Here is a 20310-nt window from a genome sequence, read left to right on the forward strand (position 1 = left end):
AAGCAAGAAAAACACCCATGAGCCAAGAGCCCTCTTAACGCTGCTAACTCCAGGGGGACAGACTAGGGGACATCTTTGAAAAAAGCTGTTTTTGGTTTTTAAAAGCCCAACTTTTTTTTTTTAATTACCATAACTGAAGTTTTCAGACTGGTGATGCTCTCCTTCACACCTCTTCACAGCTGGGACATTGTGCTGGTCTTTTTTTTTTTTTTTTAATTCTTCAGATACAACTTTTCTAATGCTAGCCCCCAGTGGTGCTAGGTGGGTGTTGGCCAGGCCCCAAGCACAGCCACAGTAGACCTGGGATCTAACCAGTTTTTGTTTGTTTCTTAATGTTTTGGATGGAATCTAGTTGCCTCCAAGAATTGTGCCTTATAGCATTTGGGGACCAGGGGGTAACTGTCCCTCCCTGAAATATCCCTCAGCCTCTTCCCTTTTCCCCAGGGCCGTGTTCAAACCGGCTGGGGGAGATGGGGGCCATGCCCTTAGCCCCTGGCTTGTCTGCATTGCAGTGAGGGGAAGAGGAGATGAGCTGAAAGGAGATTTCTTACGGTAGTGTTTCAAGTTTTTCCTGCCCACTTCCTCCACCCCACCCCTGGTCTACTCCCCAGCTGTTTGAAGGATAGCACAAGCCCCTCATCCCTAGAGCTTCTCTCACCTTTAATTTATTCCCTCAACATGCTTTTTCTCCCTGACGTTCCCTGCCCCCCACCTTCTCAGAGCCTCCTAGACATAGGCCCTTTGGACCGAGTTTCTCAGGGATGCCCATGCCACCCCTCAGCTCCTCTTGGCCTCGGTCTTCAGTCCTGCCCTAGGAACTGGAGCCTGGGTGTCTGGGGACATCTTGCCTCTGCCGTATGTTTCTTTCCCATGGGCTTGATTTTGCCCTAACCATTTGGACAAAACTCTGTGCTGTCCCGGAGAGTAAAGCTGTTCAGCACCAAGGCACGGAACCCTGTGCGTGGAGCTCTTTGCACCCACACAGCTGGCCTGGGTTGTGCCCCTTGGAGCCTGGCACTTTCCAGTGCTCCCAGGAGGAGGCATCAGAGAAAGACACCCCAAGTTTAACTGGCCTGACACCCTTCTCCAGGGAAGACCTGTGAACCTGAGCCAAAGGGCTGGTGTCACTTGTTTACTGTGTAAGCAAGAGTAGAAGAATGTCTAATGTACAATGGAACCTTGTACAGAATAAATAATAGCCTTGAGAAACAAGTTGGTAAGTGATGGAGTCTTGATTTGGGAGGGGTTTGAACCCAGGAAGAGCTCCTAGCATGTTGAGGGCCAAATATTTTACTGCTTCAACCAGATTGTCAATTTCAAGTTCTGGAAATTTTACCCACTTTTTAGTTTAAACTTTTCAAGTATATAAAAAAGTTGACATAGTACACGTTTTGAACACCATATTTTTCATCTGGATTCACTGGTTATTAACATTTTGCCACGTTTGTATATATTTTATTATTTTGGGCAAAACATTTAGGGGTGAAATGTCATGTCACCATTTCTAAATACCTCAGCATGCATCTCCTGAGAATAAGGACATTCTCCCACATAACCTCAACGCTATCTTCACACCTAAGAAAATTAGCATATCTAATAGACTAAAATATCTAATTTATTTAAATGGACTGCTTTTTAACTGCTGGTGTGGGTACTCTGTTGGTTCTCTTTTGACACATGTGGGTCCCCATACAGACCTATGACAAGCTACAACAGGTCTCCAGCAGAGGCCGAATACAGGAGTTTGCTCCTAGAGCAGACAGGCTATACCTGGATATGGAGTGATCGAGACTTGGTCCTTGATAAACAAAACATCTCAACTTGCCCCACTAATACCTACAAACAGCTGCCCGGAAGTTAAAGGTTTAGTTCTCTAAAGTGCTTTTTTCAGGACACCCACAGATTTAACCCCTTAAAGAGATGGCCTCTTTGGGGCACTCAGGGACTCGTCTCCTTTGGTTTTATCTTTTAATTCTTAGTACTGTTCGGATTTTCCATTTCTGCCGCAGATCTTAGAACTTGGGAAGCTGAAGTCACAACAGGTCTCCAGCAGAGGCCGAATACAGGAGTTTGCTCCTAGAGCAGACAGGCTATACCTGGATATGGAGTGATCGAGACTTGGTCCTTGATAAACAAAACATCTCAACTTGCCCCACTAATACCTACAAACAGCTGCCCGGAAGTTAAAGGTTTAGTTCTCTAAAGTGCTTTTTTCAGGACACCCACAGATTTAACCCCTTAAAGAGATGGCCTCTTTGGGGCACTCAGGGACTCGTCTCCTTTGGTTTTATCTTTTAATTCTTAGTACTGTTCGGATTTTCCATTTCTGCCGCAGATCTTAGAACTTGGGAAGCTGAAGTCTCCCCAGTTGAGCTGGAGTGTTTTGTGGTGACTTTTCCTAACTGCCGTCCCTGCTCCAGACACTGCTGAGATAGCGGCGCCTGCTATCCAACTCACCTTGTGGGGTGAGACAGTAGTGGGGGCATTTTTTCTGGGCATTTTCCAAGAGTGGAAAAGAGGGATTGAAAACAACAGTGACTCAAACCCTGGGATCTCCCTCTGGCCTGCCCTGGGAGTGGCCCGACCCAGGGTAAGATTTAAATGCTGATGAGTTCGTTCAAACCACAGGTGAACAGAATCACCTTCAAAATGGAAACATTAGGCTCACAGCAAAGTGGATGGGTAAGCCCCAAATAAATCTAAGTTGCTGTCTCTCCTTTGACTAGTTTTTCACTGGAGGTAGAAGCCACCTGTGCGTTTCTGCTGTCTTCCCCTGGGGAACAGACGGACTGCAGGTAACGTCGAGGGCAGGGCTCAGCCTACTCCACCCTTGCTCTCAGGTCTCCCTTCTGTACTTAGCCCATGGTTCCTCTCATCCCCATGGCAACAAGTTCCAGTGCTACACAGATCCCAAACACAATCTGTCCCCATGTTTCTTCATCCATCAGCTTTGCCTCCTAGCAACTGGGATTTTTCCCCCATTCTTTGCTTGCATTCCAGCAGGCCTCTCCCTGGGGGAGGTGCTCCCCCTGCAGCTGCTCTTATGTGACCTTGAACAAGAACCTCTCTCTTTCTGGGCCCTAGTGCCTCATCTGTGAATTAAGGAGATTGGAGTATTGGACCTTGAAGGTCTCAGCTCAAGTGTTCTCATTCTAAGTCACTTTTTCTCTGAATACGAGCCTCAAGTCCTGGGTTAGATAGGACTACGTGCTTCTGGTTCCCTGGTTCCGGTTTATAGAGTTACTATATATATTTATTTATATTCATTTTTTTTTAAAGTGACCAGTGCTCAGAAAATGCATATTACTTTCCATAAAACATTAGAGTTAGGACCATAGAGGTCACCTTGTCCACATTCTCATTTGCAGTAAGGATGTGGGCCCTAGAGAAGGCTTGCTCGAGTCCGCCAGCTTGTCAGTAGCAGAGGCAGGATGGGACCCAGGTATCCTGACTCCCCACCCAGTTGTCTTTCCATCTGAATACTCTGCCTTTGGGGTGAATAATTGACAGCATTTTGCAGGAATTTCTGCAGCAAATTTTCCAACCCTGTGTCTATTAAGAACTGAGCTGAACAGAGATGTAACCAGGGAACTCCCTGACTCTATCCAGCCACACAAACCCAAGAGCAAAACCAGTAGGATCTGTCGCATACCTGGGCCCAAGGAGGTCTGAGATGGGCACCTCTGAGGGTCCCCATCCGCGTCACTCTATGGGCAGAAACAAGCCCCTGTGCAGGAGGCAGGGGGCAGCAGAAAGAGACTAGCATTTACAGTCCAAGCAAATTACTTAATCTCTCTGAGCCTCAGTCTTCTCCTCTGAGAAGGTGATCTGAGCCTAACAACACCTACTCAGAGCTGTGAGTGTCTGGCACATCGTAGGTACTCAGCACACGTCCGCTCCCCCACCTCACTCCCGCTTCCAGCACTGCACCATCATCACTCCACGAAGGTTGTCTTAGCGGGTGATCCTCAGCAAATGTTTGGTTCCTCTGGCCTGTCAGGATGCTTCTGCCTTCTTTTTCCTAAACAACATACTTGACAAAGGCTTAGGAATGCAAAGTAAGTATAGCATTGCCCAAACCAAGCAGAATTAGCGAGGCAGAACCACTGAATGGACATTCCAAATCCAGAGGATGAGCTTTTCTGATTTCCTGATATTTGGTATGACCTGCCTGCCTCTTGGAGATACCGGTAAACTGGCTGGGATTGAGCTGCAGTCTTCCAGGCTCCTAGAGACTAGAGAGGATCCAGGAACCAGGGGGTGAAGATCAAGGTGCCAAGAGGCAGCCAAGACAGAAGCAAGCAAGCTAGGGCTCAAGGCTGCAGGGCTGAAACTTCCCTGTGCTCTCCACACCCAGGCTCCCAAAAATGCCTCCGAAGGGGGTGCTTGCCCATCGCCTATTCTACAAGGTTTATAGAAAGAACATGGAAAATGGAAAGGAAAGGAAGAAAAAAAGGGGAAAGGGGAAAAAGGACAAAAAATTGAAAACCAGGAATCCAACAGACCCAGCTCTGAAATCCAACCCTACTCCTTGCCAGCTGGACCACTTCGGGGCCTCAGTTACATTTGGAAAATGGGAACAAAAACAACTCCCTGACCTTGCCCCCAGGACTATTATGAGGCAATATGAGGACAAATGAGACAATAAGTTGAGGGATCTGCATTCTATTTCTCTCTTACTGTCATTTTACTCAGACCACACTCCCACCTGACCTGCTCCCTCACAGGGCAGCTCACATCCTCTCCCCCAAAATACTTTCATAATACAGCCAAATCCAGAGCCGGCCCAGTGGAGTAGCAGCTAAGTGCGCGCGCTCTGCTTTGGTGGCCCAGGGTTCACAGGTTTGGATCGCAGGCATGGACCTATACGCCACTTATCAAGCCATGCTATGGCAGCGTCCCATATAAAGTGGAGGAAGATGGGCACGGATGTTAGCCCAGGGCCAATCTTCCTCAGCAAAAAGAGGAGGATTGCCATCGGATGTTAGCTCAGGGCTAATCTTCCTCACAAAAAAAAGAAGAAAAAAACCAGCCAATTCAAGGTGCCTGTGGCCGCAGAGCCAAGGGTGTTGTCAAGGACGGCCATGGACCACAGCAAAGCCAGAGGGAAGCTTCCTGCTCTCCTAGCCTCCCTTTTGCCTCCTTTCCACTGCCTTCCCACAAACAGAGACAATTCTAAGACCCAGTTCTGACCAAGCCAGTCTCTGCTTAACACAGGTCACAGCCCAGGCTCCTTAGGCCCACAATGCTAAGCCTCCCCTCCTTTCTGGAATTCCCTACCCAAACCCCAAGTTCTGCCTATTGAAAATCTTTTTAAACCCTCAAACTTTAGACTAAATGCTCACTTCTTCCAGGAAGTCCCTCTGCCTGCCCCCATCAGAGATAGTCATTGCTGCCTCAGCTTACCCAGCATTTGATCTCTGGCCTTATAACCCAGTAACCTGTCTTCATGTCTGCCCCTAAACCAGCAGTTGTCAAAGGGCCCCTTTACACTCTTAAAAATTATTGAGAACCCCAAAGAACTTCTGTTTATGTGGGTTATACCTATCAATATTTACCATATTAAAATTAGAACTGAAAGGAATTTAAATATTTTCCTCTCTTACTTTTTTTTTTTTTTTTTTTTTTGGTGAGGAAGATTCGCCTTGAGCTAACATCCATGCCCATCTTCCTCTATTTTGTATGTGGGGCACCACCACAGCTCAGCTTGACGAGCGGTGCATAGGTCCATGCCCAAGTTTGCCGAACTTGCAAACCTTGGGCCGCCAAAGCAGAGCGTGCAAACTTAACCGCTACGCCACCGGGCCGGCCCCAATATTTTCTTATTTTTAAATAACAAACTTTAGAATAACCCTAAACCCTTTACATGCTAACAGAAATAACATTTTTTATTTTTTAAAAAACTGCATTTTCCAAAACAAAAAGAAATTAGTAAGAACGGTAGCATCGTTTTACATTTTTGCAAATCTCATTAATACCTGGCTTAATAGAAGACAGCTCTCTTCTTGTCTCCCTCTGCATGCAATCTGGTGCCATAGAACATCGGGCGGCCCCTGGAAAACTGCACTGCACGCTCACGAATGACAGTGAAAGAGGCAAATCAGGTCTCAGTCTTACGATGGAAATACTTGTGACCTCTCACACCCGCTAGAAGCAGTCCACACCCAACGGTCCAAGAAAAGGCTTGCCCCTAGACAGCAGCAGCCCAAGGCCCTCTAGGGGGTGGATGGAGAAGAACTTGGGGGTGGGGGGACCCTCTGAGGGCAAGGATGGCTGCCTTAGGATCACAGACTCGGTCTCCTTTGTGTCTTCTCTCCCCACTGGGCTCCTCACCGTGTTCCTCCTTCGTGCCTCGGCCCCAGCGTCGGGTGAAAGAGGTGTGTCACAGAAAACATGCACTTTGGATTGACCCAGTCCTAGGTTCAACTCTCGTCTCTGTATCTTACCAGCTGTGTGACCTTGGGAAAGTTACTTAACCTCTCAGAGCCTTAGTGCCATCCTTTTTAAAATGGTTATACTACCTCATAGAGTGACTGAAGGAAAGAAACTGTAAGACCCCTTGCCCAGGGCCTGATACACAACAGGCATTCTACAAACGGTAGCCAGAAATACTGTGCTGCCGCCCCTGCTCCCACTGAGCCCGACTCGCGGCCTGAGCATGGCCAACACAAAACAGATTAACAGTCCTTCTCTCTCCTTGAGGACAGCGGGGCCAGGCTGGGATTTTCCAGGAAAACTTCACTAATGGAGAAAGGGACATGAAGTGACCTAGTCTGCAGAGTGGGTCTCCTGTCTTGCAACAGCAGATGGCACGAACTGCTGGACTCCACAGCCCACCTGAAGGGTCTGACCAGCCCCAACCAGGCCTCCGGCACCTTCTCGTCCTCTGTCCTTCCCCCTGCAGGTTGAGGGGCCCCAGGCAGAGGCAGCCAACCCCTCAAGCTCCCCCACTTACATCAGCACAAACATGAGCAGCCCACACACACCCTATTCTTCCAATAATGGTTTGTCTCCTTGTCCCGGTCACCCAGGTGTGTTAACAGGGGCCTTCCACAGACCCAGGCTGGGCTAATGCCCCAGTCGGCCTGAAGGGAGGAGCAGTGGGCAGCTGGTTTCGTCCAGGGCCCTTATGACTCATAGGCCTTGAAGCTGTCAAACCCTTACGCCCAGCTTCTAAGGCTCCCTCATGCTGCAAAGCAGCGCCATTGGCCTCCTTCCCTCCCAGCACCCCTCAGGTGCTCACTCAACACTTTGGGTAAGGTTAGGAAAGGGGGGTGGTCTGCTCCCCTGGTCACACCCCCCACAGAGCACCTAGTTTCCTCGGCCAGTGTTCTCAGCCACTGCCTGTCCCTTTAAGGATTCCTGCCCTGCGCCAGGGTCTTGACCTCAGCATCCTCAGCTGAGTTGGATTAAGGGACCATTTCATGCCTTTGTGAATTCCTTCTGGCTGCTGTCCCTTCCCCCACACAGAGGCGGAGTAGCCAGTAGCCCAAACCAGTCTGCCAAGGGCAGGCCGAGAGCTGGTCTAGTCCGGCAGCCCACTCCCTCAGGGAGCAGAGGCCTCTCCTTTGATAGAGGGGTTGGGGTCAGGAAGTGGGCCCTTGGGGGCCTCGGGCCGTTGCAAGGACTCCAGAAAGCCATGCAGAGCCTTGAGCCATGAAGGACTGCTCAGACATCATCCTGTGTGTGGAGGCAACAGAGCTGAGCAAGGTAAGTGTCACCTAGGACCAAGCCCCAGATGGGGGCCCAGTGGACACGCCTGCTGGGCAGTGCTGCCACTGGCCCTCAGCCCTCAAGTCTCTCCCTTTCAGACTGAATTCTGCAATCCTGCTTTCGAGCCTGAATCGGGGCCACCTTGCCCTCCACCGGCCTTCCAGAAGGATGCCAGCTGCAGCCTCCAAGCTCCCTGGCACGGTAACCGTCTCAGGGGGCGGCCTGAGGGTAGGACAGAGAGGCCCAGGAGCTCAGGGCAGTGTGAGGGATGCCCAAGGGGAGGGGCTCTCAAAATCCCACCTCACCTGCCCACAGGTCGGCGTCCCCGAGGGCTGCAGCCAGACTGCCACTTCTCCTGGCTGTGTGTCCTCCTGCTAGCCAGCCTGCTGCTCCTGCTGCTCGGGCTGCTGGTGGCCATCATCCTGGCCCGTAAGTACCCGGGGCCTTACGTGGGAGAAGGGCTTTATTATGAGACTCCTTGAGCTATGCTACCCACCCCCCAGGGATCCACCTCCTTCGAATCCCACTCCTCCATCTTCCTGCCTCCAGAGCTGCAGGCTACACCCCCACCTGGGGCCTCCTATCATCCATTGCCTGCCGCCACCACTGGCACCACCCCCTTCACCACCACCACCACCTGTCAAGCAACTGGGACCCCTAAAGGGCAGCAGGAGGCAGGCATGAGCCCCACACCCCAGTCCAGTGAGTACTAAGGGCAGATCTTCCTGGAGAAGGGCCCAAGATGGCAGGAGGGAATGGGGGCCAGGAAAAGGCACCTTGGAAAATAAAGGATGTCTCTCCTTCTGACCTCTGAACGCTTACTTCCATCTCTGCAGCCTGTGGGGGCCTCCTTCCTGGACCAAGGGGCTTCTTCAGCAGCCCCAACTACCCAGACCCTTACCCACCCAATGCCCACTGTGTGTGGCACATCCAGGTGGCAACAGACCATGCCATACAGCTCAAGATTGAAGCTCTCAGCATGGAAAGCGTGGCCTCCTGTCTCTTCGACCGCTTGGAAATCTCCCCTGAGCCTGAAGGCCCCCTCCTCAGGTGGGTCCCTGTGCCCCCAGGAGATCCCAGCCCTGTCTTGAACCACTGTCCGGAGGGCAGACCAGGGAGCTGCAGTGGGAGAGGCTTGACTAGGAGGAAATTGAGAGACTTGACCTCTGGGCCCAGCACTGCCACCACCTTGCTGTATGACCTTGGGAAGGTCACGTTCCCTCTCTGACCTCAATTTCCAACTCTGTAACATGGAGCTCCTACCTATCTTTCCCATGAACAAATGTCGCAAGGATGGATGTGCAAGTGCTAGGAAGGTCAGAGCTCCCTGAGAAATAAAAAGAGCCTTTTTGAGCACATTGTCACCAGATCAGGGCTTGAGGAAAGAGGACCACGGGGCCCAGGCAGACCCCACTCTGGCTGGGCCTGTGCTCTGAGCCTCCATCACCCCCAATCTGACTTCTTGCAGAGTGTGTGGGAGGGTACCTCCCCCTACACTCAACACCAATGCCAGCCACCTCCGGGTGGCCTTCGTCTCTGACAGCAGTGTGGAAGGATCTGGTTTCCATGCCTGGTACCAGGCTGTGGCTCCTGGGCATGGTGAGTGTTTTCCCACCGCGTCCCCGCTTCCGGGCAATTATCGCTTTCCCTCCCCTCCAGCCACTCCCAGCTCTGGCAAAAGGGGTGGAGTCTCTGAGGGTTTCTGAATCCAGACGCCCACCTCCAGGGAGCTGTGCCCATGATGAGTTCCCCTGTGACCAGCTCGTCTGCCTGCTCCCTGACTCGGTGTGCGACGGTTTTGTCAACTGTGCTGACGGCAGGGACGAGACCAACTGCAGTGCCAAGTTCTCGGGTACGGGCCCTGCCAGCATCAGGGCGGGTACTGTCTTCAGGCATCTGAGCCAGGTTCAGGCTGGTCTTCCCAGTGCTGGCCCAGCCCCACACCTGCCTAGGCATTCTTCTGGCTCAAAACTTGTTTCCCCATGGGCCTGAGCAAAACCCTTCCCTGCAGCCACTACCAGCCCTACTGAGGTAAGGCACAGGCCCGGGCAAGCTCCTGAGCCCTCCTCCTCTCTCTAGGCTGTGGGGGGAATCTGACCGGGCTCCAGGGCACTTTCTCTGCCCCCAGCTACCTGCAGCAGTACCCTCACCAACAGGTAAGCCAGCTCTTCATGGGGAGGGTGGTGTGGCACAAATGGGCACACCTGAGCACCTGGGTTAGTGTGATTGGGAATAGCATAGCAGACACTGGCTTGTACCTGGGAAGGTCAGAGATCAAGCAGGCAGGAGGGGAACATTGTTAAGTGCTTACCGCGCATCCAGATGTTCCCGCGCCGGGCAGACTTGTCTCTGAGACCGGACAAGTCAAAGGCCCTTCTTATCTTAAGAACCACCGATGGTGAGAGCTAGGTGGGCAGTGCCCACCCACTCCCTGCCCAGCCTGCAGCCCGGAGGAAGCCCTTCTGGAGCTCAGCCTGATGCCCAGATTGGGACAGAAGGAACCCGTGAATTACCCCATCTGTGCCCTCCCCCAGCTTTGCACCTGGCATATCTCAGTGCCTGCCGGACATGGCGTAGAACTACAGTTCCACAACTTCAGCCTGGACGCTCAGGACGAGTGCAAGTTTGACTACGTGGAGGTGTATGAGACCAGCAACTCAGGGGCCCTCAGCCTCCTGGGCAGGTATCGGCAGAGCCAGGGGAGGGGCCGAGGATCAACTCCATCCTCCGCAGTCTCACAGTCAAGGCTTCCCACAAATTTGCCCCACTTACCCCCGGCTTCGTCTTCTGCTGCTACTCCAGGCCAGAGTTCTCTTCACTGTCCCCCTAAAAGAGGCTTGTCCTTTCTCACCTTTGTTCCTTGTCCCTCTCACTTTTGTTCCTGACATCGCCCTTTCCCAGGAGGCCTTGCTCTGAGGCCCTTTCCCAGCCCTCTCCCTGTCCCAGTTCTCCAGCCCGCACGGTCCATTCCACTTCCCTCATGAACACTCACTGATTTTTCCCATCTCGAAGTGGCTCAAGTTCAAGCAGTTCATTTAATACTTTGTCTGCTGAATATGTGTGTCTTCCCCTCACCATACCCCAAGCTCCATAAGTCAGCAACTAAGCCTCTCACCCCCTCTGGCATCACCCAGAGCACCCTCCCCAGTGTGGGAGGCCTCGGTGCACCCTCCGTCAGCCAAGGGCCCCATGCCCAGCACTGCTCTCTGCCTTGGGCAGGTTTTGTGGGGCAGAGCCACCCCCTCGCCTCATCTCCCGGCACCACCAACTGGCTGTGCTCTTCAGGACAGATCATGGCATCCGCAGCGGGGGCTTCTCAGCCACCTACCAGGCCCTCAATGTTACAGAGAGTAGGTGTCCCTGGGCAAGTGGGTGTGGGCCGTAGAGGCGCCTCCTGGAGAAGAGGGAAGGGTTCTGGATGCTGGTCAGGGCACCATGAAGGCAGTGGGGGTACAGGTATGTGCCAGGGCACTGCCATGGCCCCTGTGCCTACAGACCCCTGTGGGCCCAGAGAGTTCTCCTGTCTGGATGGAGGGTGTCAGAGTCTGCAGTGGATATGTGACACATGGAGAGACTGTGCAGATAGCAGTGATGACAACTGCAGCAGCCCCTTGTTCCCACCCCCAGGTGAGACACCTGCCCCAGGGCACCAGAAACCTTGATGGCACACTTCATCACAGCCCATGCCTATCTTCCCTGCTGGGCAGATCCACTATCCTGACTCTGGAGGGACTCTCACCCCCAGTGGCAGTGGTACTTAGTGTCAACCCCTAGGGAAATGGAAATCTGGGAGTCAATGGTTGGGGTTTCAAGAACCAGTCCAGCCTCATCACACAGAGAGCCCCTCTCAAAGATGAAAGTGAGAACAGGGGAGTTCCCTCCAGATGCCCAGGGGTCCCTACCAGTGCTGGTGCCCCATGTTCCCTGAGATCAAAGAGGAGCCTGCAGGATGCCCAGGGCTGGCGAATGATGCTTGGAGCAGGCTCTTGAGGATGACAGGAATCCTCAACATGTGTAAAGCATCTCTTCATGTGATCACCTTTGATTCTCACAACAACCCCAGTCTGACCCATGCAGAGCCATTAGGTGACTTGCCCCAGGTCACACGGCCAGTGAGTGGTCCCCACAGTGACCCTCCCCTCCTATCCCTGCAGAGCTGGCCTGTGAGCCTGTCCAGGTGGAGATGTGCATCGGCCTGAGCTACAACACCACAGCCTTCCCTAACATCTGGGTAGGCATGGCCACCCAGGAGGAGGTGGTGGAGGTCCTCAGAGGTTACAAGGTGCTCCAGCAGAGATAAGGAGGGATTCCTGAAGGGGAGGGAGCCTGGGGAGCAGGGTGCCTGAGGGCTGATATCCTCCTTCCACAGAGCCTGACAAGCCTGCCCTGCTACCAGAATTTCCGAAGGCTCCTTTGCGGGCTGCTTGTGCCCCACTGCACCCCGCTAGGCAGTGTCCTTCCCCCTTGCCGCTCTGTCTGCCAGGAGGCGGAGCGCCAATGCCAGTCTGGCCTGGCATTACTGGGCACCCCCTGGCCCTTCAACTGCAATAGGCTGCCTGAGGCGGCTGGCCTGGAGGCTTGTGCCCAGCCCTGACCCTAAAGCGGGCCCCTGCCCTCTGCCTGCCCATTCTCCTTTGCCTATCAGGGTGGGCAGGCAGGGGGACAAAGGAGGGGACCAGCATGGGACTCTGCCCACCCTCTCTGGGGTCCCCCAACCTCCTAGATCCTTCCCTGTCCCTTTACTTGCCCTAGCTGCCACAGGCAGCTGGCCTGGCTCCTGTGGCAGGATGGTTCCTGGCTCCAATGGCAGCTGTGCCATTGACAATCTACACCGCTTCCCACCCCAGACTCTGACCAAGATTTCCTATCTTCTGCCTTCCCATCTCCACCACATTCTCTATCACCAGCCATTTCCGCTTGTTCATTTATTCAACAAAAATATATCAAGTGCCTATTAATGTGGCAGGCCCTGTTTTAAGCCCAGAGATCCAGTTGTCTGTCTGTCTCTGGAACTCTCCACCCTCAGTCCCCAGCTTATATTTCTCCTGAACTAGAGACTTGTCCTTGGTCTCTCAGTGCACCATCTCTCCTTCCAGTTCCTTGGAGCAGTAGGTGTCCTGAGTGGCTGTCTCTCACGGTTCTGCTCTCTGTGCCCGGCTCGTCTCTCTCCCCCTCCTTTTTCCCCCCAAACTTTGGCCGGCTGCCGGGCGACACCACGAGTTATTTCCCTGCTACTTCCCGGCCCAGAGCTCTTGGCCCCTGAACAACTGGTTTCCTCTTGGAGTCTGGGAGGAGCAGAGCGGAGCCGGCAGGGAGCGAAGGAGGACCAGGGGGACACCGGGGACACGGGGCGCCTAGCTGGGGAGAGGCGCAGGGGCAGAGCAGGGGTCAACTGGAGGGTCCGGAGTAGCGAGTGCCCCGAAGGAGGCCAGAGAGCGAGTGAGCAGCCCCCGGGAGCCGGGAGGGAGGTGAGTCTGGCGGAGGTGGGGGGGAGTGGAGACGGGGGAGGGAACTGTGGGAAAGACTGGGCGAGGGCCCAGGCGGGGAGGGGAGGGGAGCGGAGGGGAGGGGCCGGCCTCTCCTTTCCCCATCTGCTGTGTTCTCAGGGTTCTCCCGGCTGGGGGCGCCCCCTTCTTCGTCCCCCGCGGCCGCTCAGCCTCACTCGCGGGCATGACAGTGGGGTGGGGATCGACCCGCCCGCGCTGGGGTGGGGAGCGAGGCAGGTCCCAGGATTCTGGGTCCCGACTCCTGTCCTGCCTGGCCCACAGACTGCGAGAGGACCCAGGCGTCCGGACTCCCCGTGCCAGCGCCATGAGGCCGCTCCTCGCCTTGCTGCTCCTGGGCCTGGCGTTCGGCTCGCCCCCGCTAGACGACAACAAGATTCCCAGCCTGTGCCCGGGGCACCCCGGCCTTCCGGGCACGCCGGGCCACCATGGCAGCCAGGGCCTGCCTGGCCGCGACGGCCGCGACGGCCGGGACGGCGCGCCCGGGGCGCCCGGGGAGAAAGGCGAGGGCGGGAGGCCAGGTAAGAAGGCACCTTCGCTGCCGTCCGTGGGGCCGTCCAAGCTGGCACGGCCTCTGCTCCTGCTCTCCGGGGCTGGCGCGCAGGAGGGCTCGGGATCCCCGCCAGGGGGCGCCGCTGCGGTCCCTGCCATCCCCGCTTAGCTCTGGGACCCGGGAGAGGAGAGAGTGACTCAGCGGCGAGAGCCAGAACTCCTGGGACCCTCTTTGTCCAGCCCCTCGGATCTGCCCCAAGCCCTGCAGGAAGGGAGGAGAGGGGGCCCTGGTGCGCAGGCGGCACTAGCCGAGGAAGTGGCGGCTCAGAGGGCTTGGAGAGGATGGGGAGGGTTCTTAGAGCTGCCCTCCGCGCACCCCGCCGCTGGGGGACCGGGCCGCTACGTTCTCCCTAACCGCTCCCCTCACCCCCGCAGGACTGCCGGGGCCTCGCGGAGAGCCCGGGCCGCGAGGAGAGGCCGGACCCGTGGGGGCGACCGGGCCGGCGGGGGAGTGCTCGGTGCCCCCGCGCTCCGCCTTCAGCGCCAAGCGCTCGGAGAGCCGGGTGCCTCCGCCGTCGGACGCGCCCCTACCCTTCGACCGCGTGCTGGTGAACGAGCAGGGACATTACGACGCCACCACCGGCAAGTTCACCTGCCAGGTGCCCGGAGTCTACTACTTCGCGGTCCACGCCACCGTCTACCGGGCTAGCCTGCAGTTCGATCTGGTCAAGAATGGCGAGTCCATCGCCTCTTTCTTCCAGTTTTTTGGGGGGTGGCCCAAGCCAGCCTCGCTCTCCGGGGGCGCCATGGTGAGGCTGGAGCCGGAGGACCAGGTGTGGGTCCAGGTGGGCGTGGGTGACTACATCGGCATCTACGCCAGCATCAAGACGGACAGCACCTTCTCTGGATTCCTGGTGTACTCTGACTGGCACAGCTCCCCCGTCTTCGCTTGATGCCCACTGGACAGTGAGCTCAAGCACTCTCACTCCTAGGGAAGGAGGGTGTGACAGTGACAGCCACATCATCCGGGAGGGCTGGCCCCCCTGGACAGTTGTGAATGACTACAGAGGTGGGGTGGGGTCTTCCCAGTCCTGCTGCTGGCAGGGAATGGGGACAGAGGCTCTGAGAACAGCGCTGGCAGCATAGGACAGTGGCTGGATTCCTGCCCAAGACCAAAGGAGTGCCCTGTGCTGCCAGGTGTGAGTCCTTCAGTTGCTCTGCCCAGGACCCCAAGGTGGGGTGCTCTCTTCCTGGTCCTCTGCTTCTCTGGGTCCTCCCTTGTCTTTCCTACCCTGGGCCCTTCTCTCAGAGACCATTCAATAAACCTAAAAAACCCTCCTACTGGCTCAGCCTCTCTTCTTTAGTGGTGGGGATGGGATGCCCTGATTCTGAAGATGGAGGGAGGGAGAAGAGAAAGAAAGAAGGTTGGGGGGCTGGGTTGCTCAGGCAGAAGGGAGGGCTCTTAGGCTGGACCAGGTATGGGGCAGGAGATACAGGAAGCAGGCCTAGGTGGATGCGAGGCCAATCCACAGAGCTGTCCCCCAAGTTGTGCAGGTTGTGAACAGGAGTGCCTGACTGAGGAGGGTGCCCTCCCAGCATGGGGCTCTGGCCACCTTTTTCTAACACAAAGATGTCACGTGAACTGGGTAGGGGCTACTTTCACCACACACATCTCTGCCCTGATCAACAAAAATGAGCCCAGGATTTTCATTCATGACTGCTCTGGCTGCTTGCCATCTAGTCCCTAGATGACTGGAAAGCTATTTCTCTATCCCGGACACCAGGGGAGAGTCCCTGGAAGTCTAGGGATAAGTAGTTTCTGAGGTGACCACAAGGGGGCACCCCAGCTCCAAAATGCAGCAATGACCCTGGGTAGCCTGAGCTCATGACTACAAGGGGGAGGAAGGGTATTGAGGTCTGCCAATGGAATTCCAGATGGGGGTGGAGGAAAAGGGGGTCCTTTGCTCCCAGCTCAGGAAGTTTATCTTCTCTCATATAATGTTTATCCTCACATTAAACAGACTGGAAGGAGCCAAGCCTCCCCTTGCTCAGCAACCTCTCCAGGGTTGGGGGAAGGGAAGAAAAAGCCTTCCTTCAGGCCTCCCCACTCCAAGGTGGATGTGTGGAACTCCGCAACTGTGCTGGGCATAGCCTGGGCAGGCCATGCCAGGAAGTCTGAGGCTAACCACAAAGCCCCTTCAAGGCTCCCCTCTTCTGACCTTCAGAAGCTAGCCCTGGCCCCACCCCCAACCCAACGACTAACAAACCAGGGCTTGCGAGGCCCACAATCAGCTCAGCCTCTCAACCCAAGAGAAAGTGGAAGGGCCTCTCCTCAGAGCTTCTTCCAGACCTATCCCTTCTCTCTCTTCCCCTCTTCCAGAAGGCTGTCACTGGCATTAAACTCCTAGATTTAACATACAATTATGGGGGAGTGTCCCCCACCCCACTCTTATTGGTCATGTGAGGGCAGATATGACCCTTGGGGACTGGGGACTGGGCTGGGGAAGTGAGCTAGAGATGGGCCTCAGGCTTCTTGGGCTTCAGCTCCCTGCTCTCCATCAGGAGGTCACGCAGCCATATTCCAGCCCATCACAGCGCCACTCTACGCCAAGAGACACAAAGACAAGCACCAGCTCCTCCAGGAATCAGGAACCCCAAGTTCCCTCCTGGGAAGAGCAGCACCAGAGGAAAAGCTGGGAAGGCTGACTCAAGGGGTGAGAAAGTTCACACTCCTCTCTCCAAGGGCTCAATTCTGGCAACAATAGAAAAGATAGGGAGGGCCAGCCCGGTGGCGTAGTGGTTAAGCTTGCCCGCTCCGCTTCAGCGGCCCGGGGTTCACAGTTTCGAATCCCAGGTGCGGACCAACATACTGCTCATCAAGCCATGCTGTGGCAGCATCCCACATACAAAATAGAGGAAGATGGGCACAGATGTTAGCTCAGGGCCAATCTTCCTCAGCAAAAAAAAAAAAAAAAAAAAAGATAGTCAGGGCTTTCCAAAAGCCATGTGTGTGAGAGGGCACACAAACTGGAGGGGGTGAAAGCCGATCCAGCCAGACCTGGCTGGGCTCTCCCCGAGACACAGTACTCCCATCCATCCCATCTCATCTCTTCCCCCACCAGGTCCCCCACAGAGGCTGCCGTGACTCCAGCAGGACTGAAGGACCCTGCTGCAGTGTCAGTTACCCTAAACAACTGCTCACCCTCGCAAGGATGCAGACAGAGGCCCTCAGAGCTGTCAACAGAACTTTATTCACTGGAAACCGGGACGGACAGACCCCTCACAGAGCTGCATGCCCCTAGGTCCTGGCCCCTTCTGTACTTGGACCCTAGTAAAATGTGCACAGTCTGCCCTCCCCAATGCCAGGGAGAGACAGGGGAAAGGGAACACCATTTTTCTCTATGATGGGAGGAGTGAAGGGGGTATGAATAGAAATCCGGTTATCCCTCCTGAGGCTCCCAGTGGAGCTGAGGTGCCAGAGGGTACATGGTCCCAAAGCCAGGTGCAAACACCCCACCTCTCCCACCCCCATACCAGGAGTAAACTCTGATCCCAGCTGTTGGATCAGGTTGGAAGGGAGCCTCATAAGATCATGACAGGCAGACTTGGTAGCTCTAAGGGAACCTGAGAGATCCTACCCCAAAGCCTACCAGGGCACCTCGGCTCTGGCTGAAAGCAAAGGTTCAAGATCATTCTGAGGCCCTTGAGTTGCCAAAAAACCCAAATGACACTGTGTTGTGGCTGCAAAAGCTGGGGAAGAAGTAGGGAGGGGGCAGGGAGAGGACCTGCAAACCCCCAACAGAAAAACCAGAAGCAGAGAGGGGGAGCCCCAGAGGCTGGCATCTGGGAGGGCCCTGGCAAGCTGTAGGGGAATCCACAGCGAACAGTCTCAGCGTCTTGCATAGTGACACATTCAGCACCCTCGGCATCACGGGGACCCACTGGGTAAGGAAAAGCTATTACCCTGCCCCCACCCAGGTCACAGTCTTCCAGAGTACCCCAACTCAATGTCCTGCAAGCACGGCTTAGAGGCTTGGCATGACAGCCGTGGGGGCAGGTGGGGATTCAGGCCAGGAACCGGAGATCAGGTGCTAATGCTGTCTTAGCGCAGGTGGCTGCGTGGAGCGTGGAGGGGTGGGCAGGCAGAGAGGGAGTCTTCAGAGGTAGACATTGAGGGTCTGCAGAATGCCCTGGCGGCAGAGTGGGCAGTTGCGGTGGTAGACGGGGTGGCGCATCAGGATTTCAGTGCAGGCCTGGCACAGGCACAGGTGCCGACAGGGCAGAAGCAGCACCGTCTTGCTCTGGTCCTGGCAGATGACGCACTTCTTCCGCTCCTCTTGCTCCTTCAGCAACTTCCATGGGTCTTGCCCAGCTACCGGCACCTCCTCATTGAGCCTCTGCCGGCCCCGGGCAGCTGCTGCTCTGGTCGTCCTGACCTCCTCCTCTTCTGCCTCTGATCTGGGCCCCACCTCAGCAAGAGTGTCCTGTCGCCAGGTCCTGGCTGCGGACACCCTCCTAGGGCCACCCTGGGGGGCTCCAGGTACCCCTCCCCGATTCGGCCAGCTCGCCAGCTGCAGGCTGCGGCTCCAGACTCGACGCCAGGCCTCCAAGCCCAGTGCTAGGCGAGACAGCCGCACAACATCCTCTCGGAGCCGGTGGTAGGATGGCCGCGCATGGAGCTGACTGAGTGCCCGGGTGGCCAGCCTCAGGGTGAGGTCCGGGTGCAACACAGTCACCATCACTGCCAGCACACAAGCCAGCATCACCAGGCCAGTGAGATTGACAAGCACAAAGCTGGCCAAGAGGCGGGCAGCTGAGGCCAGGAGCTCTAGTGCTAGCTGGCAGGGGGTCCAGAGGAGGATGGCCATGGCCACAGCACTGCTGGAAATGTGGGCTAGGAAGGCAGCCATAACATCCGTCATCCTCCACAGCGGCCCCATCACTGCATCCCACAGGGCCAGCACGAGGGAGAAGAGATTCTGAGTGCCAATGAGACAGATGTTGACCAGGCTGTTGATCACGTAGGCCACCAGGCTCATAGAGATGGCACAGATGTCACAGGCCTGGCGCAGCAAAGCATGGCCATTGGAGAGCACGTTGAGGACGCCCCGGTGCAGTATCTCCCTGCTCCTCAGTGCCCCGTGAGAAGCCAGGTGCCCCAGGAGCTTTAGGCTCTCCAGGCCAGAGCAGCAGCCATATAGCAGGGTACACAAGGCCTGCAAGCCCCCAAAGGTGACCCGCACCAAGGCTTCGATCAAGGCCAGCAGTGAAAGCAGGACTCCGCGGCCCAAGTGCAGAAGACTAGTCAGTACCGTGTGTGGCAGGTTGTAGATGAAGGCCAGCAGCCAGGCCAGGGAAGCCAGGAGGGAGGACACCAGCAGGAAGTTGAGGTCCAACACCAAGGTCAGCACGTCCAGCACCAGGCCCACCCCATTCACCACCAGGTACACAGCCTCCATGATAGGGCTACGAAGGTTAGTCCAAAAGTAAGTCTCGCTCTCCGCTGAGGGGGATGTCAAGGTTGTCAATATTTGGGGGATGAGGGATTAATTTGGAAGGGAAGTGAGCAGTCTCCAACCCAGGGAGAGAATCAAGAATCTAAGGAAGAAGTGGGTTAGAGAGAAGTGGAGTCTCAGTGGAGGGAAAGGGGGTCAGGTGCCGATCCAGAAGTCCCGGTTTTGAAGGCGGGCTGTTTGGAAGGGAAGAGGCCAAACATCTCTAAAGTGGAGGTGAGCCCAGGATGGAGGAGAGATTCAGCTCTGGAGGCCTGGTGATGGCGTACCACGGCCGAGCAAGGGGTCAGACCGAGCGGAGACCCGGAACGGATGAGATCAGGCTGGGCCGGGGCCGGGGCCGGGGGGGCGGCGGCGCAGGCTGGGCGCGGGCTCGCGGTCCAGCTACGCAGGTGCCCCTGTCCCCGCCCGGCCCCTCTCCCCTGGGCTCGCGGCGCTTTGCACCCAAAAGGGGATTGGGAAAGGGAATCAGTCTCAGCAAACCCCAGCAACACCCTCTACTCCGCTGGGCGCCGCCATCTTGTGTGCGAAGGGGGTGGGGCAAGAAGCGTGACAAGGAGGGAGGGATGAAGAAGTCCGGCCAATCGGCGAGGGTCAACTGCAGGAATGTCGAGCACTCATTGGTCCGTTTGAACGGCGCCCAAACATATTTAATTTCCAAGGGGAGGGGCAGAGACAGCTTGAAATCCCCGCCCTTCTGAGGCGGTGATTGGTCAGTTGGCGGGCAGGGGCGGAATATGCCCTCCTAGCCCCGTCCCCTACAGGAGCAGGCCTTTGGGCTAGGCTAAATATGGGCGCTGTTCTTTCTCTTGGCCGCGCGGCGTGATCTATTTAGGTGAGGGTTGGCAGTCACTGCCTCTGAGCTGGGCTCTGGACTTGCACCGCCTCGTTAGCCTCCTCAAACTCCCTGCGTCGTCCTCCTCTGTTTATTCATCTATTCTATAATTTATTGAGCTCCGACAAATGCATTGGAGATAACAAAAATGTTTAAGACGGTGCTTGCTCTCAAGCAGTTCACAAGAGGAAACAGATTGTAACAGGGAATTCCCAAGCTATAACAAACTGTTTCCTCACGCTCCATCAGGTTT

General features: G+C 55.7%; 3 protein-coding genes across 4 annotated transcripts; 2 read left to right on the top strand and 1 right to left on the bottom strand.

Annotated features, from left to right (window-relative positions):
* The first annotated feature begins 7636 nt into the window (after window positions 1–7636).
* On the top strand, window positions 7637–12332 carry MFRP (membrane frizzled-related protein). Its single transcript, XM_058545016.1, has 13 exons — window positions 7637–7710; window positions 7812–7914; window positions 8029–8142; window positions 8263–8415; window positions 8550–8763; window positions 9182–9312; window positions 9440–9565; window positions 9793–9869; window positions 10248–10396; window positions 10933–11063; window positions 11209–11340; window positions 11868–11995; window positions 12083–12332. Exons 1-13 carry the CDS (start codon window positions 7657–7659, stop codon window positions 12305–12307), a joined length of 1737 nt encoding a protein of 578 aa, XP_058400999.1. The 5' UTR covers window positions 7637–7656; the 3' UTR covers window positions 12308–12332.
* A 740-nt stretch (window positions 12333–13072) lies between these two features.
* C1QTNF5 (C1q and TNF related 5) lies at window positions 13073–15047 on the top strand. 2 transcript variants are annotated; one of them, XM_058545018.1, is made up of 3 exons: window positions 13073–13181; window positions 13482–13738; window positions 14145–15047. In XM_058545018.1, exons 2-3 carry the CDS (start codon window positions 13525–13527, stop codon window positions 14660–14662), a joined length of 732 nt encoding a protein of 243 aa, XP_058401001.1. In that variant the 5' UTR covers window positions 13073–13181; window positions 13482–13524; the 3' UTR covers window positions 14663–15047. The 2 variants fall into 2 exon arrangements, with proteins under 2 accessions (XP_058401001.1, XP_058401000.1); XM_058545017.1 differs by lacking the exon at window positions 13073–13181 and having other exon boundaries at window positions 13357–13738.
* Window positions 15048–16940: 1893 nt separating this feature from the next.
* RNF26 (ring finger protein 26) lies at window positions 16941–19746 on the bottom strand. The gene has a single exon (XM_058545019.1). The coding sequence runs from the start codon at window positions 19166–19168 to the stop codon at window positions 17867–17869; it is 1302 nt and encodes a 433-aa protein (XP_058401002.1). The 5' UTR covers window positions 19169–19746; the 3' UTR covers window positions 16941–17866.
* Between the last annotated feature and the right edge of the window lie 564 nt (window positions 19747–20310).

The sequence above is a fragment of the Diceros bicornis genome, chromosome 7 (genome assembly GCF_020826845.1).
Source record: "Diceros bicornis minor isolate mBicDic1 chromosome 7, mDicBic1.mat.cur, whole genome shotgun sequence".
NCBI classification, from domain to species: domain Eukaryota; kingdom Metazoa; phylum Chordata; class Mammalia; order Perissodactyla; family Rhinocerotidae; genus Diceros; species Diceros bicornis.